Here is a 17,176-nt window from a genome sequence, read left to right as displayed (position 1 = left end):
CATACCAAAATCAAATTGTAATAATAATAAAAATACCACCCCACCTATATGGCTGGGTGCTGTTTTGTGGTTTGCCTCAGATGCCAAAATGTCTCCGGCTGGTCCTTCCTAGTTCCCCCCTGGTTCTTTGGACTACAATTTCCACCAGCTCCTCCCCTCCAACAGCACTGACTGGGGGCTGATGGGAGTTGTAGTTGCAAGCACCAAGACAGCACCAGGTGGGGGCGAAAGAGATGCTTGAGATCTTTTTAGCAGGAAAACATGCTAAAATCTAAAATGGACAGCTGCCGAAAATGGCACATCCTCAAATTTTGTAATTTCGATTTGGAAAAACTCTTTTAGTTTAGCAGGGATGTAGAAGGTGTGAAATGCAGAGCAAACTAGTGAGGCATCAATGCACAGAGCTGCAATTTGCTCCCCCAAGAAGCAGCGATGACGACCAACTTGGATGGCATTAAAATAGAGTTGGATAAATTCCTGGAGAAGGGGAGGGTTATCAATGGCTAATAGCTGCTTGGACTACTGAAATGCGCTCTATGTGGGGCTACCTTTGAAGGTGACCTGGAAACTACAACTAACCCGAGTGTGGCAGCTAGACTGGTGACTGGGAGCGGCCGCCAAGACCACATAACACCAGTCTTGAAAGACCTACATTGGTTCCCAGTACGTTTCCGAGCACAATTCAAAGTGACCTTGAAAGCCCTAAATGGCCTCGGTCCAGTATACCCGAAGGAGAGTTTCCACCCCCATCGTTCTGCCCGGACACTGAGGTCCAGTGCCGAGGGCCTTCTGGTGCCTTCTTGGTAGTGGCGCCCGCCCTATGGAAAGCCCTCCCATCAGATGTCAAAGAGATGAACAACTAGCTGACATTCAGAAGACATCTGAAGGCAGCCCTGTTTAGGGAAGTTTTTAATGTGTGACATTTTAATGTATTTTTAATCTTTGTTGAAAGCCGCCCAGAGTGGCTGGGGAAACCCAGCCAGATGGACACGGTACAAATAAATTATTATTATTATTATTATTATTATTATTATTATTATTACCCCAATAGCTATGCTCTGCCTCCATAATCAGAGGCAGGGATGCTTCTGAATCCCAATTGCTGTAAACCACAGGAGGGAAGAGAATTACTCCTGTGCTTGAATCCTGCTTGCTGGTTTCCCATTAGGGCATCTGGTTGGCCACTGTGTGAACAGGATGCTGGACTGATCCAGCCAATTCACCTTATGCTCTTACATTATGTAAGCCTTTGTTCTGATCCAGCAGCCAGACTTTTATGTTAACTCAAGAACCAAATTCAGAGGATGCCGCTGAACATCTCATGTCTTTATTTATGGAGAGCAGAGTTGACCAGAGGGGGGAGGGAGGGAATGACCCCAAGGCAGGGTACCAGGTTGGTGTCTCTTCCTCGGACTTTGAGGGGTCAGTCTGGAGAATCGTGCAAACAAGGGACTATGTCAACGAATGACTCAATCAGATGTTGTGGTGGAGTTTGCTGTGGAAAGGAAAGAGAGACCGTTAAAAGGCAGGAAGGAGACTCTCGCCTTGAACTGGCACACAAGAGTCCATGGCCAGCAATGCAGATGATGGGGACCCCACCTCCTGTCTGTTTCCCAAGCCAGTCCCATCCCTGAAGGACAGATCCTCTTTGTTTCTCACCTGGTTTACCTGAAGTTCCGCAGACCATTTTGCACTCCAGTCTCGTGTAAAACCGATTGTCGTTCCCTTTGCAACCGCCATAAACAAACTTCTTGCAGGAGGAAAGAGTGGAATTGTAGTAGAAGAATTCTGAGTAAGCCCGACACGGACCAGTCTCACTGGGCAGCTCGCAAACCTCTGGGGTGGAAGTAGAAAAAGTGGTGGTGGATACACACACAATTGTATAGCAAATGAATGCAGAATATAAAGTTGGCATAATACACCCCTCACTGCCCATAAAAAAACAAGAGAGCAAGAGCATTAGCACCATATAGAAAGATCTCATACATCAATGGGAGGCAAAAGGCTGCCTCGCCCCATATGAACCTAGCCGGACCCTGAGATCATCTTCTGAGGCCCTCCTTCGTGTGCCTCCTTCTCAAGAGGTCCATAGGGTGGCAACATGAGAGCGGGGCCTTCTCTGCAGTGGCTTCCCGCCTATGGAATGCTCTCCCCAGGGAAGTTTGCCTGGCGCCTTCATTATGCACCTTTAGGCACCCGGCGAAAACGTTCCTCTTTAACCAGGCCTTTGCTTGATTGACATTCAATGACCTTTTACAATGTGTTGGGGAGTCGGGTTGTTCTTGCTTTTAATTTTATTATCTATTTTGTGTTTTTATATTTTGTGTTTTTATATTGTGTGTTTTTATATTTGAGACTTGCGGGTACAGGGCGGTATAAATAATTAATAAATAACAGCAGTAATAAGCAGTAAGTACGCATGCAAGAACAGGAACTGGACCTGAACAGAAGGACGGGAGAAAGTCATGCAGGCTAAATTGTCAAATGGAGAAAGCCTTTACAGCCCCACGCTTCCAGCCCCACGCACACTGCCATAGTTGAAGGACAATATCGCCAGATTCCTTATGAATGGAGAGTTTGGTCATGTGCCTGAAGATTTACCCTACAACTTCCTGGTTTGCTCAATCTATGAAGACTGAAGAGCAACCTTGTTCAAAGATTTAAATCTCCCAGTTGAGCCATTGATTGGGTATCGGATTTTATTGGAGGACAGCCCCAATACCTCTGAAAAAGTGGCTCGTTTTGCCCTTAGAGCTGCAATTTTAAGGACAAAAATTTGTGGGAATGGTAAGCTAAATTCTTCAGGGGAGCAGACCCTTATCCGACAGAACGCCTGATTTTAATAAGTATTTTAGCTGTGCAGTGTTTACACGGTTCTGTTTAATGTATTTCATTCTGTTTTATGTATTTTGTTTTGCACTGGCTTTGGCTAAACAAATAAATAATATTCCTAAAAGCAAACTCAATGCACATTGAAAGCTCATGACTTTCCCCAGAGCATCCTGGGAGCTTCAGCTTTCCTTCACAGAGCTATCTTTTCCAGTCCCCTAAAGAAACTACATTTCCCAGGATTCTGTGGGGGGAGTCACGTGCTTTAAATGTGCATTGAAGAGATGCTTTGAATGCATCGTGTGGACCTGCCCTCTTTGAACACAATTGTGTCCCTCTGACCTGTGGGCTGTGACTCCCTTTCAAGGAGGCTTTGGCAGTGCATTAAAGGCATGCGCTGTACCTGGGCTGATTTCCCCACAGGCCTTCTCGCATGCCTTCTTGGTTTTGAACCTGTTGCTGTTGCCCCTGCAGCCGCCGTAGATGAACCGCAGGCACCTCTTCTGCGACGGGCTGTAGTAGTATCGGGGCATGTAGCCGTAGCATGGTCCACCATCAGGAGGCAACTGGCACCGGTCCTTACGGACTGTAGGAAGAAGAAGGGAAGGTTTGGGGAGTGGACTGACTAGCTCTGCGCTACTGCCCAGGTACCCCGAGAGGAAAAGGGGTGGGGCAAGGGGTGGGGCCAGAGGCTTTGCAAAGTACCTGAGTCCAGGCAGCCCAGGCTGCACCCAGTGAAGCAGCACTTCTGTTTGAGGGGGCAGTCTCGGTCATCTTTACAGGTGTCATTGCAGGGCGCAAAGGTGTACACCAGTTCCCTTTTGGGACACACGCCAGGGTGCTCTGGAAGAAAAGAGTTGGAGAATAGAACTACTGTATTTTTCGCTCCACAAGACGCACCTGACATAAGACGTGCCTAGCTTTTAGAGGAGGAAAGGGGGAAAGCCCTCTTTTTTGAGGATCAGCTCAAAGTCGTTGAGTTTACTTTGCAAAGGGAAAAAATCCTGTTTTTATGGGGTTCAACTCACAGTTCTGCAGCTTCTTTAGGAAAGGAAAGGGAGCCGTTTCGACAGTTTCCAGACAGATAATCTAATCAGCCAGTCACATGTCGCTGGGGAAACAAACAGCCTCCGTCTGCAGAACATTCAACAATGGAGGCCTGGGCAAGGGCCGGAAAGGGAGCCAGCAATCGACCACACATTCACTCCATAAGACGCGCAGACATTGCCCCTTACTTTTTAGAAGGGAAAAGGTGCGTCTTACGGAGTGAAAAATACGGTAGCTTAGCTGTGCTTCCTGAATCACAGGGGGGTGGACTGGATGGCTGTCCAACTCTACAGTTGCATGATTCTATGAGGAGATGCTTTGTTGGTGTTGACATGAGCCTAGTCAAGAACATAGGAGGAGCTCTGTGGTAGGATCAGGCCAAGAGCCCATCTAGTCCAGCTTCCTGTTCTCATGGTGCCCAACCAGATGCCTCATTGGAGAAGCCCACAAGCAGGACCTGAGGGCAACAGCCCTCCGTTTCCAGCAGCTGGTATGCAGAAGCACACTGCCCCTGACCAAGGAGGCTCTATATCCAGCCATACTTTTGCTGAGGAAGCACGATGGAGAGTCTGAGTCTCTCCGTAACAGGCTCTGCTCCTTCCTCCCACCAGCTGCCAGGACAGGCTCTCTTCCTCCTGATGATCTCAATGGGCTTTCAGAGCTGCAAACACAAGACCTAGCATTTTTGCAAGAATAAGGGTTCTGAAATGTAGTTCCCCCTCTCTCACACACATCTCAGGCCTGGAATGCTTAATATACACACTTTTGCAAATAAAATTTTCCTTAATACAACACATTTATGTATGTTGTTTACACAAACATATGCCTTTTTAATGCACACTTTACCCTGTCATATGCATTTTTGTTCACATTCCTTGGTTGGAGAACTGTATTGCAAAATTCGGTGTTGTGTGAATTTTGAAGGATGGCTGTGTTTCAGTTTGCATATTGTGTTGGAAAGCATGAAGGAAAGAGGCTTGGTCTTAAGTGTGAGCTGAATCTCGTTTCTTCCCTGCCCTTAACCATAACACATCTTGATACTGAAGGATGGAGCAATCTGTCAGGGTGGGCTTTCTCTTTTCCAAACTTATTTCTCCTTTACCCTGAACATTCTCTCCATTTCCCTATCACTTTGCACAACAGTTCATGAAAACTGGAGTATGCAATGCTGCCAATGTCTGCAAGAAATTTTCCCCAATACAGTGCAGTTTTATACATTATTTCTACTACAGTCATACCTCTTGTTGCATTTGTTTCACATTGTGGATTTTCAGATTGTGAATGTGGCAAACCCAGAAGTGTATACTTTTGGGTTTTGCCACGTCGCATGCGCAGAAGCATTCTGTACACTTCGTGCATGCTCAGAAGCGTTCTGCATGCTTCACACATGTGCAGAAGTGCTCTACCGCACTCCACGCTTGCGCAGAAGTGCCGCTTTAGTTGTGGACTTTTCTGGGTGCAAACAGCACCCCAGAATGGATCGCATCCACAACTAGAGGTACCATTGTACTGTTTTGCACCCTTCTCCTTTCAGTAAGGAATTTTCTGTTGCATCACAAAATCCAGACAATTGTGAACTTTAACAGAGAGCTGCATTTCGGTTGGTGTCCTAGTTCAGCAAGTGTGAAATAGGTTGTTTTGCCTTTAAATGCAGACTGAATGATACCCTCCACCCCCAATCCCCATTGGCACCCCTGGGGGTGGAGAGTCAGGGAGTGGCACCCAACCACTTTTTTCTTTCATTCTGATTGGGTTCTCACACATTGCCCAGCTGTTCTTTGTCCTTGCTGGAAAAGCCGTACCTTCCTCAGCCTTTACACACAGCTGGTGGCATCCATATCTGCAGCACTTCCTCCTTGGGATGTGGAGACCGAAGCCACAGTCCAAGTCAGTTGCGCAGCTGGTCAAGCAGGGGCGGTCCAGCCGGCGTTGCGTCCTTGGGCAATATCCGGGGATGGCTGGGGAGGAAGAGGGAGCAACAGTTGGGAAGGCAGAAGGAGATTCTGCAAAGTCCACAGAGAACCTTTGGGCAGATCGTATGTGACTGATGTGCCATGATGACACTAAGAACATGCAAGAGGAAGCTGCTGGACCAGAGCAGCATTCTGCTTTCAAAGTGGCCAACAAGATCTCAGCCTGCAAGCAGGGCTCAAGCACAAGAGCACCCTCCCCTCTTGTGGTTTCTAGCAACTGGGATTCAGAAATATTTCTGCCTCCAGCCGTGGAGGACAACTCTAACCCTCCAGATGTTGTTAGACTCCACTTCCCGTATCCCTGACCATTGGCCATGCTGGCTGCAGAGGATGCCGGGAGCTAGAGTCCAGCAACATCCCAAAGACCACACTTTCCCCATCCCTGGCACAAGGGGTCCATGGAGATGGGTTGCCAAGGGCACCTTTGGGGCAGAAATGAGTTGGGTGCTGGTCTTCTCTCCTGGCATCTCCTGTCCAAGGGTCCCTGAAACCAGAACGGCAACCTCCCTCTGCCCTTACCTTCGGAAGGGAGTCGGCACTGTTGCCCACAGATGGTCCGGCAGCAGCGCTCGTTCCCTGGGCAGCTGGCATCCGTGGAGCAGAACTGGCCACACATCACCTCACCTTCAACCCGAGCAGGACACGTGCCAGGCTTGACTGGAAGAGTTGTTGCTGGAAGAGAACATGGGGCAGGCTGACTCCTTCGCTGGTATGACCCCCTGGGAAACTACAAGCCCTTCCTAACAAGCAAACTATGTGGGCTGATTTATGATAAGTAGCCCAAAACGTCTCAGAGCACTTGTTGGCTTCAGTGACTTTCCCTGCCTTCATGTTCTTTCCACCCCATGCAGTGTGTGGCCATTGTCTCTCTCTCTGGGCCAGAGACTTTTGCAGCCAGCACTGAGAGACCTTCCTGTTGACCTTCCTGGCGTTCCTGAGTCTTTAATTTCCAAAATGTAAGAAGGGCTTCCTCTCAAGGAGAGATGATACATAGAGAATAGGAAGGAGACTCCCCCCTCCACCTTGGGAAAGAGCTTGCCTCCAGGTCAGGAAGGCTCACGGGGACAGGGATTTCTCATGAGTAGCTGAGCCTTCCCCACCTCTGCTTAAACATTGGTGGGGAGGAGGAGAAACCTGTTGGGTTTATTGTTGCATTTCCTCTGCTCTTTCCTAGCTGCTGAGTTTGCATTGTTGGACTGCTGTGCTAAAAGCTTACTTCCTTTACTTCCACCTCTGTCGTTGGACGGGAGCCACGATGAACAGCATCATGATATTTAAAATGTTATTTCCAATTCATTTCCTAGTGATCCCTAGGATGGAATCTGCCATTTTGTAGTTGCTGCCCAATGAGTCAAGACCTTAACTGAATTATTTGCTAAGTCCTCTAGGTCTTACTCCTGGTCAGTCACCACCTGTCCAGACTCCATGAACATCTATGTGCAACTGAAATTTTGGGGTGGTCTTAAATGTGAATCACTTGACTTTTGTTTACACTGAATTGCATTTGCCATTTTACCTCCCATTCACTCAGTTTGTAGAGGTCCTTCTGGAGCTCTTCACAACTCTTAACTCTGAAAGTACCGTCAGCAAACTCACTGCTCCCCCCTAACTCTAGGCCATTTATGAACACGTCAACAAGTTCAGGTCCCAACGCCAATCCTTGGGGACCCCACTTTCTACATCCCTCCAAATATTCCTGCTCTCTGCTTCCTCTTTCTTTACCCATTCCTGATCTGCAAGAGGACCTCTCTTCTTAGTCCAACCCTCTTATTCTCACAGCTCCACTTATTCCAATGAGTTTGGCTGAAAATCTTTGGCTCCTCCCTCCGCCTCCACCTGAGAGTTTGTCTCGGGGTCTTACCTGGGCGCATGCACCGGCGTTCACAGGCGCTGCGACTGTGGAAGTTGTTGGCATTCCCTAAGCAGCCCCCATAAACAAAAACCAGGCACCTCCCGACCCTCGGGTTGTAGTACCAGCGAATGAACAGGGCCAGACAGTTGCCTCTCTGAGGAGGAAGTCTGCAGATATCTGCGGGACAAGAAGAGATGCAACAGAATCGAAAACAATATACAGAGTTTAGAGCCCAGAACTTCTGATGTTGGAGGAGCAACACTAGCAATAGACTTGCAAAGTCCTCTGAAGGTAGCCCCACAAGCACAGCTTGCTTTCTGCTGCTGCAGAGGAGAGGACCTGAATCAATGGATTCAGAAGACAAGGAAGAGTTGCGCAGCCTGGAGTCGCCTGCTGAAGCCCCCCTTTCTCCATCAGGGTTTGGAGTTGCAGGAGCAGATCTGGCATCTCCTTTCACTTGGCCACTTCAACGGACTCAAATGCCACCAGAAATGCAGTTGGTTTGCTGTCGCCAGAGACCTCTGGATATTTCACAGTGCAACAATATGTCTCAATGAAATATTGGATAATTAGCTGCCTGACACCCTAGAAAGGCACTGGTCACTCAGGGTGGCGTAGAAAGGAGATTCCGATGAAGGAAGAACTTGCTGAGGGTAAGAGCTGTTTGACAGTGGTATGGTCTCCCTTGGGAGAAGGTTTTTAAGCAGAGGTTGGATGGCCAACTGTCATGGATGTTTTAGCTGAGATTCCTGCATTGCAGGGGGTGGACTAGAGGTCCCTTGAGATCCCTTCCAACTCTACAATTCTATGATTCCATGGACTGAGAGGCAGAGCAGCTTCCTGTGCTCATAAGGCCAATGAACACCCAGAGTTATTTGTGTGGTTCATTTTTGACCAGGCAAAAGTTGAAGCCCACCACCTTGTCCGTCCCACTGTCAAACATCTCTTACTCTCAGAAAGTTCTTAATGTTTAGGAATCTCCTTTCTTGTCACCATTGGTTCGGATCCTACCCCTCCACCATCCATCTGGCATCCCTTCAGATATTTGAAGGTTGCTCTGGGATCACCTGTCAGTCTCCTCTTCTCCAGGCTAATCATACCCAGCTCCCTCAACTGTTCCTCATAAGGCTTGGTTTGAGGACCCTTTATCATCTCAGTTGCACATGTTCCAGCTTGTCCACTTCCTTCTTAAATTGTGGCACCCAGAACTGGACACAGTGCTGTAGGTGAGGGTCCAACCAAAGCAGAAAAGGGTGGTACTTTTCCTTCTCTTCATCTGGACACCAGACCTCTGTTGATGCAGACTAGCATAGCTAGCATATTCTTTTTTCCCCTGCTGCAAAAGGGGAAGGAAGGCTGGTGGCCACAATTAAAGGAAAGCTGTGCCAGATGACCAAATAGGCAGAGTAGGCACTGACCTATGAGCCCCATGCCTTTTAGAGGCCCTGCAACAAAGGATAAAAATGGACTTATTAACATAGTTGGTTGATAAAATCAAAAACGCGTTGGGAGAAAAGGCCAGGCTAATAAAGAGGAGAGACAAGGCAGGTAAACAGGATCACCCCTGAGCATTGGGGGACACTTGGAAGGGCTGGTTTAAAGAGAAGAGAGCGCTGAAGGGAAAGGGGAGGTGCCACTCACCCACAATGAGCTTGGCAGGTGCAAGAGGGAGCTGGTGCAAGAGCAGAAGGGTCCCCGCCAGGAGGAAGAGGCTGGAAGGATGGTGCATGGTGGACCCAGGAGTGAGTTCTCTCCACGGCTCAGGCAGAAGCACCTTATTATACTCTGACCTCACCAGGATGGCAGGTGGCTTCATGCAAGAAGCCCAGCCCAGCCCTGAACAATGGAGCTTCAGGGAGGGGATCGGGAGAGAGGCTGAAATGTTCCAGAGAGGGAAAGGGACAGGGCAGGGATTTGGCAGCAGCTGCTGCCCAGGGAAAAGTTTGGTCTGATGGGGATGGAGGAGGGTGTTTGGCAGATTTATGGTCTCCTCAGTTCCCAGGCAGGGGCAGAGCCAGGAACTGGCAAAAGGCTCTGTGGAATGACTTCTTTCTCCACGAAGCCTGGGGGTGGCTGCGTAGTGGAAATCCAGTTCTGGGGCATCTCTAAAGTGAGATTGGCTGAGAGATCATAGGGTTGGAAGGGACACAGAGGGTCATCTAGTCCAACCCCTTGCAATGCAGGAATCTCAGCCAAAGCATCCATGACAGATGGGCATCCAACATCTGCTTAAAAACCTCCAATGAAGGAGAATCAACCAATGTGCTCAATAATTCTCAAGAATTTCCTGGACCTCACGTCCTTGACCACATACTGGGAGAGTCTCATTTGTTTGTCTCAAAGGGCCCTGCACTTTCTATGATGAGGATGTCTCAAGCTCATTTTAGCTGGAGCAAGCCAGAAAAGACCCCCTCAGAGGGCAAAGTTCTGTGACCTCTGTCACTAGAGAGATCCACACCTTTCTTTCTTTCTTTCTTTATCTGGTGTCTGGTACATAGAGTTGGCTTTTTGCAGTATGGTAGTGCTGCAGAGAGCTTGCTGGGGAGACCATGCATTAAAAAGGGACTCAAAAAGTACTTAAACAAGGTTTAAATTACAAAAACAAAAACTCCTTACACACTAAATGCATTAACAACAAACCAGACCCAACCACCAACCCATCCCCCAGGGTAATGGCAGAGCTAGGTGCTGCTCCTTATATACTACACCCAATTGCTGACACAGCTTAATCAATGCAACTCAGCAGCACCTGCTATGTTTCACAGCTGTAAAGCTGGATCTCGTTATTTTGCTCTGGCCCTTGCTCTGGCCCCTTAAAGACATACACATCGGGTGAAACGATGTGTCCTCTTCCTCTGGAGATTTTCAAAGCAGAGGTTGGATGGTCACCTGTCAGGGATTCTTCAGCCGTGATTCCAAATTAGAGTACCCTTGGGGTCACTTCGAACTCTACAATTCTATAATTCTAATTTCTCTGCTTGGTATCTATACCCATCTATGCATGTCTAAATGTGTGTGCATTTTTATGGCAGAAATAAGGAAATGAAACTGTGATATTTCAGCAGGTTGAATTCTGTGTCCATTCCAAATAGCAGCTTTTAGGGAGCCTGCGATGACTGACTCTAAAAGTGGCTTAGTGCAGAGGTTCCGGAGCAGAATTCTGCATGAGCTGGATTAAAAAAGAGAGCCAAAAATGGCCATTAAAATAATCCACCCAGAATCCACAGGCCTGCAGCATTTCTGCTCCAAGTGTAGATATCTAGGGCCTGAGGTGTCCCCCATTGTTCTAGAACTTGCATTGTTTTATGGATAAAATCACAAAGGCACTAGGATGTTACGTGCAGCTGATAGGGATCTTATCATGCCGATGGAACACTTTGTCTCCATGATGCAGAGCTGGCAGTCAGAATTGTGTGTGTCCATTATGGCACGTTTGAACTGTGATGCAGTGCAGAAGAAATTTTGCATGCAATCTCCAAGGGCACTAAAGATGAGATGCATGAGCACGAGTAGAACATGTCTCTGCCGTAATACTCTGCAGCCATTTGTCAAGCACTTGCTGAGGGTGACGGCGGAGGCATTCACCTCCCTTTGAATTGGCTTCCTGGTATTGTCGTACTTCATTCCTGATTGGCTATGAACATGCAGTGCTTGGTGCCATCTTAGACCAAATCAGATGTGCATGGAAAGAAAAATGAAATCTTGATGCAATGAACTGTATGCTTCTGTTCCAAGGGGCCAGTGTTGTTGTTGTTGTTGTTGTTTGTGTGTGTGTGTGTGTGTGTGAGAGAGAGAGAGAGAGAGAGAATGAAATGGATCAGGAGAAAGTTCATAATCTTTTCCAAAAGTTGTTTTGGTGTGGTTTTTGTTTGAGATGCAATATTTCACAAGGAAATATTTCAGTAAATTCTGCAGGATACTTGTGAAGTAGAGATTATTCTCAGGATCATAGAAGCAGCAGAAGACTAGCTGGCTCCATTAACTCTCCTATATTCTGTGTTGTGAATCCTATAATCATTGCTGAGAACAATACCCTTTGCTGGGCTTGCCTCACCATCAGTTCTGTGTGTTTTTCCCCACCTGCATCTGCACAAAGAACTCTGGGACTAGTAGTTCTTGAAATGGCAGATCACACAGAAAAAGCACACGTGCAAAGACCTCTCTGATTCTCAAACGCCAAGTCCTAGTTCGATGGCTCAAGCACATTCTCTCTCTGTTCTAGAGAAGCACCAGGACAACCTGGTTGATGTTTGCTCTGATTCGCAGCTAAAGAGCAACTTTTCCCTGGGGGAAAGCAGCAGGACAGGCTTAAGTCCAATGTGCTTCCTTTCATCTGTCCTGAGTCTTCCAGCATTCAGCTTCATGGGATGTCCAGGAATTCTCATGTTGCTTCCCCCTGAGGGCAATGGGATTGCCTAGCGGGGAGCTACAATGACTTTGGGTGCATACCCTCCACCTTGGTATAAAAGGCTCCTTGTTTTGTAACCTTGTGTTCCCTAACCATTATTTGTATGGCAAATATGGTTTTAGTTGCTACTTTCCATGCACTCACATACAGTGGTACTTCGGGTTAAGTACTTAATTCTTTCTGGAGGTCCGTACTTAACCTGAAACTGTTCTTAACCTGAAGCACAACTTTAGCTAATGGGGCCTCCTGCTGCCGCCGCGCCGCCGAAGCACAATTTCTGTTCTCATCCTGAAGCAAAGTTCTTAACCTGAAGCACTATTTCTGGGTTAGCGGAGTCTGTAACCTGAAGCGTATGTAACCTGAAGGGTATGCAACCTGAGGTACCACTGTACCTGTAGTTTATCTATTTTGCATCAATAATAATGATGATGATGATGATGATGATAATAATAATAATAATAATAATAATAATAATAATAATAATTTATTATTTATGCCCTGCCCATCTAGCTGGGCTTCCCCAGCTACTCTGGGCAGCTTCCAACAAAGTATTAAAATACAGTAAGGAATCAAACATTAAAAGCTTCCTTAAACAGGGCTGCCTTCAGATGTCTTCTAAAAGTCTGGTAGTTGTTTGTCTCTTTGACATCTGGTGGGAGGGCGTTCCACAGGGCGGGGGCCACCACCGAGAAGGCCCTCTGCCTGGTTCCTTGTAATTTGGCTTCTCGCAGCGAGGGAACCGCCAGAAGGCCCTCAGCGCTGGACCTCAGTGTCCGGATAGATATCATGTCTGTATTTGTAGAACAGTGATCTCTAATTGTATGCAGACTATGTCATTAGATCTTGTTTAATAACGCTGCATTTTGCACAATTTGGCATAAGTTTTAAAATAAAAGTAATAATAAAGTATTTTTCTAAAGTGAAAACCAGAGGCAGCAGTGACTCCCCCCCCCCCATGGGATTCCCAGCACTGGCATCAAGGGACCTGGTGCCTCTGGCAGTGGAGGGAGAATAGTGCCACTGGGGGAGGGGCAGCCTCTTCCTCCTCCTCCTCCTCCTCCTCCTCCTCCTCCTTGAATATGAATAAAAAACACGAGAAGAGCTGTGAAGCCCAGGACCCCATCCAAGAGTTGGTGGCCTTACAAAAGCCAATCTGATACAAAGGGCAGCTCCAAGTGTTCTGTATTTTCCACTGATGAATTTTAAGTTTTTTTATTGCTTCAAGGCTCCTTTTAGAGCAAGAAAGGTGGCTCATTCTACACCCAAAGTGGGTAGTAGCACACCCTGTTGGGGAATTATCATAATTCACTGCATAATCGCTGTACCCCATTTGTTCCCTCCCCCCAAGTCCAACAATTGGTCCAAAAACTTTCACTGTGTAATTGTCATATGGAATGCGGTAATTCTCCCAGGCCACCTTGGCCACTTCCCTGGGCTTGGCTGACTCTTGGCAAACCACTGGAAGCTGTTCTCTGGTGAAGGGCCCACCATGGGGCTGCTCCGCCATGTGGGAAGGGCAGCACAAGGATAACGATGGGCTCGCAGTCACTCCCTGGGACATGCCAACCAAGAAGGGGAAGCAATGAGCGAGTGACCACCTCTGTTGCCCGTCCACCACCCCTTCCGCCACCTCTGGCCCCAGCAGAACCTTTGGGTGCCTCTAGAGGACATGGAGGGCTTCTGAAGGGCCCATGGCCCAGGGTGGGGGCCTCAATGGGATGAGAGGCAGAGCTGTTCATGCAGCCCCACAAGCTCTGGTGTGGTACATGGTGCAGGCGGAGACTTCACTTAATGTCACACACACTTTTCTGCACCACAAATTTAGCAAAAAAGCCAGTGACTATTATGTGGTGAATTACAGTAGCTGGGGGGCACTAAGAGGCAAAGGAGTGGCCGGGGGGGGGGGGACTGAAGGTGCAAATGACTATCAAACTTTGAAAAGCAGACCTCATTGGATCAGGATCATCCATTTGGTTGAATTAATTAAAGCAGAAAGTTTTAACTGGATTTTGAACAAAGCTGCAATTAATGGCTACTGTTTTGAATTTCGCAGTGCCATTATCATCTTTATTGGGTTAGTTCAAACCACTACTCTGAATGCTGATTTTTATAGGGTAGGGGGCACTGGGAATGCATTTATGGAACCAAGCAGACAGTGGCCAGAAAAAAGTTGAGGAACCGCTGATCTTGACTGTTGCATTCCAAAGGCAAAGGAAGGTTTGGACCCTGATTAATAAAATACATGGAGGCTTGGCCAGCAATACTCTGGGAGGAAGTGCCAAATAATAATCTGTCACACCCTGGCCCAGGTCCCTTTTATTAACAAAAGAACTTTCAACACAGCGCTTGTAAGAACCAATCAGATTTCCTCTGAGCATTTCAAAAAATTACCATGTGGGTACAAAGTTAAATCAGAGGAATCCTTTTAGCTACAAAGAACTACTTTGAGCATGCATACATATTTTAGGCTAAATAAACAGGAATCAAGGAGGAATGCATTTAGCAAACCCCGAAGGTCATAAACAGGCAGTAAACAGGAAAGGAAGGACAGGTAAGGTAAGATAGTATTTACCATTTTTCATAATTCCTCAATATATCAGCAAATTTTGAACGTACCAATGTCAATATCAGAACTGCAGATGGCAATAAAGAAAATGGGCAAGACATTGGGGCCAGATGGACTTACCACAATTTATTACAATAAATTTCAGGATGCACTTACAGAACCACTTAAGGATACTATGAACAATATTTTGGTGACTGGGGTGGTTCCAGCCTCTTGGAAGGACGTTTTATTACTTTGATTCCTAAACAAGCCTGTAACTTAACAAAGACAAAAAATTACATCCACGCTGGAGAGGGGAATACACCTGTCTCCTGCAGCCAAGAGCCCTTTCCCCTTTGGCACGGCTGATGCCCTCTTTCTGAATGCCCCAGGCACAAGGCCACCCAGACTCAAGGTCTCCCATGGTGCTTGGAAGCGCCTGGAGGCAGCTCCTCATTTCTGCTATCTTTTGCATTTTGATAACAGAAGCACCACGCCCAGGACTCAGCAGAGTCATTGCCTGCCTACGAATGGGGAGCTGGCTTGGAAAGGTTCCTCTCCAGTCACTCAGATTCCCCAGCCTTTCCCAACCAATCCATTCCTTTCTGCTTTCTGTTCGTTCTGGGTGGAGCTGAGAGATTCCCAAATGTGCTGTCAGTTCCTTCTGCATGGGATATAAAGCCTTCTGGGCGCAGGCAGGGGACTCAGACCTGCTTCGCCATGAAGTCCATCGGCCTCTGCCTGGTTGCGCTCCTTGCCTTCTGGGGTGAGCTGGGACCTGTGTCTGGTCAGATGCCTCTAGGTGAGTGTCTCCTTGGACTCCCTTGTCCCAATCTCCATCTTTCTAAGCCCCCATGGGAAACACTCTCTAAGGCAGCCTCCCTCTGAATTGGCTGCAATTCCCATGAGCCTCTGCATCTTCTGGCTGTTCTGGCTTGGGGCTGATGGGAGGTGGAGTCTGGTGGGCACCAAGTTGAGAAACCCCTCATGGGTAGCTGAAAGAGTCTTGATTTCCATCCACCAACTGAACTGGCTTTGGGTCCTCCTTCCACAATGTCCTCATGAGGGATCCTTCGACCAGGTTTCTCCCACTCCTTTCTAGCAGGTCAGATAACAGCTTCTGTTTCTCCCTCTCCTGGGAGGAAACATCGCTCACTCCCTGCTCTTGGCAGGCAGGCATCAGATCTGGCCCTGGGACGTCATGGTTGAAGTTTGGATCTGCTTGCTAGGAGAGGCGTCCCCACCAACCACAGGCTGACTCAGCACCCAGCCTCCCTCCTGTGAGACACATGGTGTGAAGCTGAGAGAAGGAGGGAAGACAGCTTGTCATTTCTAGCCGTCCTCCTCACTCAGGCACCTCTGTGGAAAGGTTGCCCACAACCTTTCAGCCGTTGGGACCGTTTGTTACCAAACCTGCTGGGGGAGGAAAGAGTTTCCTCTCTGTCCTGTCACCACTTTCACCATCCTCCTGAGCTTGCTGTGATTCTGCAATCCTGGGCAATATAAGGGAGCAGAGCAGGTTGGGCAGCGGACTCTCCCCTTAGCCTGACCCACCATGAAGTCTGGTGCTCTTGGGCTCCTTGTGGGGCTCCTCGCCCTCTGGGCTGAGCTGACACCCGCCTCTGCTCAGAGGCTTCCAGGTAAGGGATCCTGTCTCCTCTCTCCTTACAGGCAGATGTCTCGAAAGCATTTCTCTGGGAATTGTTGAGAGAAGTGCAGGCATGAAAATTCCTTCAGGAAGCTGGGGAAACTCAGGGGAACAGCACTTGAGTTGCCTGCAGAAGGTGTGTGGTTTCATTCCCCACTGGGAATGCTGAAATTCAGTGAGAGGGGGGCGCATTCTGCCACTCTGCTGTGCCACTGGACACCCCCACCAGCCAAGGTGCCACTGGGTTCCCCCTCTTGCCAAGGTGTTCCTTATATAATTTGCTCTCCTTCCCAGCAATGAGACTTTGCCAGGGCTTCTATGAACAAATGTGTTGAGCGGTGTGTGTGTGTGTATGCAAACACACATTTGGGGTGTGTGTGTGTGCCAGGCTGGGTCTTTGACCCGGATGACAGAAAGCCTAGCTTTGACCCTTTCTTGTGGAGTGTTCCTCCAGCCTCCTCTCCTCTCCCCCCTCATTGGGAGTCCTCCGGACGGCCGCTGGCACTGCCCCGGTCTCTGAGCTGCCCCTCCTGCCCCAGAGAGAGGTGCCTCCCCACACTGCCCCACAACAGCCTGGGAAGAGGATACACCCAGCCTTAGTGGCCCAACGGAGACTGGTCGAAGGCGAACGTGAGGCCAGCACCTTACCTTGGCAGGCAGCAGCAGCAGCGGGCACTCACCTCCCAGGCAGGTCTTGACCACAGCAAGCACAAGAAAGACCAAAGCAGTGATGGCCAGTCGGCCGACCAGCCTGCCACTTGTCTGTCCATTCCCAACAGCAAGGGCTGGTGGACTGCCTGGCTGGGCTTCCTCACCCACTTGCTTCCTCTGAGGCCGCCTCAGTTCCTGGCAACCAGCATCCCCCGGCCAGCCC

The 17,176-nt window shown here is 48.4% G+C and overlaps 1 protein-coding gene across 1 annotated transcript; it reads right to left on the bottom strand.

Moving 5' to 3' along the window:
- Positions 1-1,359: 1,359 nt before the first annotated feature.
- Positions 1,360-9,448, bottom strand: LOC310680647 (actinia tenebrosa protease inhibitors-like). Its single transcript, XM_083447591.1, has 8 exons — positions 9,343-9,448; positions 7,711-7,878; positions 6,369-6,521; positions 5,679-5,834; positions 3,535-3,672; positions 3,233-3,415; positions 1,660-1,836; positions 1,360-1,495 (listed from the first exon to the last, which is right to left on the bottom strand). The coding sequence occupies exons 1-8, from the start codon at positions 9,428-9,430 to the stop codon at positions 1,470-1,472; spliced, it is 1,089 nt and encodes a 362-aa protein (XP_083303717.1). The 5' UTR covers positions 9,431-9,448; the 3' UTR covers positions 1,360-1,469.
- Between the last annotated feature and the right edge of the window lie 7,728 nt (positions 9,449-17,176).

This window comes from Podarcis tiliguerta (genome assembly GCF_965153285.1).
Source record: "Podarcis tiliguerta genome assembly, chromosome: 6".
NCBI classification, from domain to species: domain Eukaryota; kingdom Metazoa; phylum Chordata; class Lepidosauria; order Squamata; family Lacertidae; genus Podarcis; species Podarcis tiliguerta.
The sequence above is the reverse complement of the archived record's forward strand: the minus strand, read 5'-3'. Positions and strand labels throughout refer to the sequence as shown.

Coding starts and splice junctions, on each gene's coding strand:
- LOC310680647 (XM_083447591.1), bottom strand. CDS start 9,430: ATGCACCATCCTTCCAGCCTCTTCCTCCTGGCGGGGACCCTTCTGCTC. Junction 3,416..3,534: donor CCTGGGCTGCCTGGACTCAG/GTACTTTGCAAA, acceptor TTCTTCCTACAG/TCCGTAAGGACCGGTGCCAG. Junction 1,496..1,659: donor CGGAACTTCAGGTAAACCAG/GTGAGAAACAAA, acceptor TCCTTTCCACAG/CAAACTCCACCACAACATCT.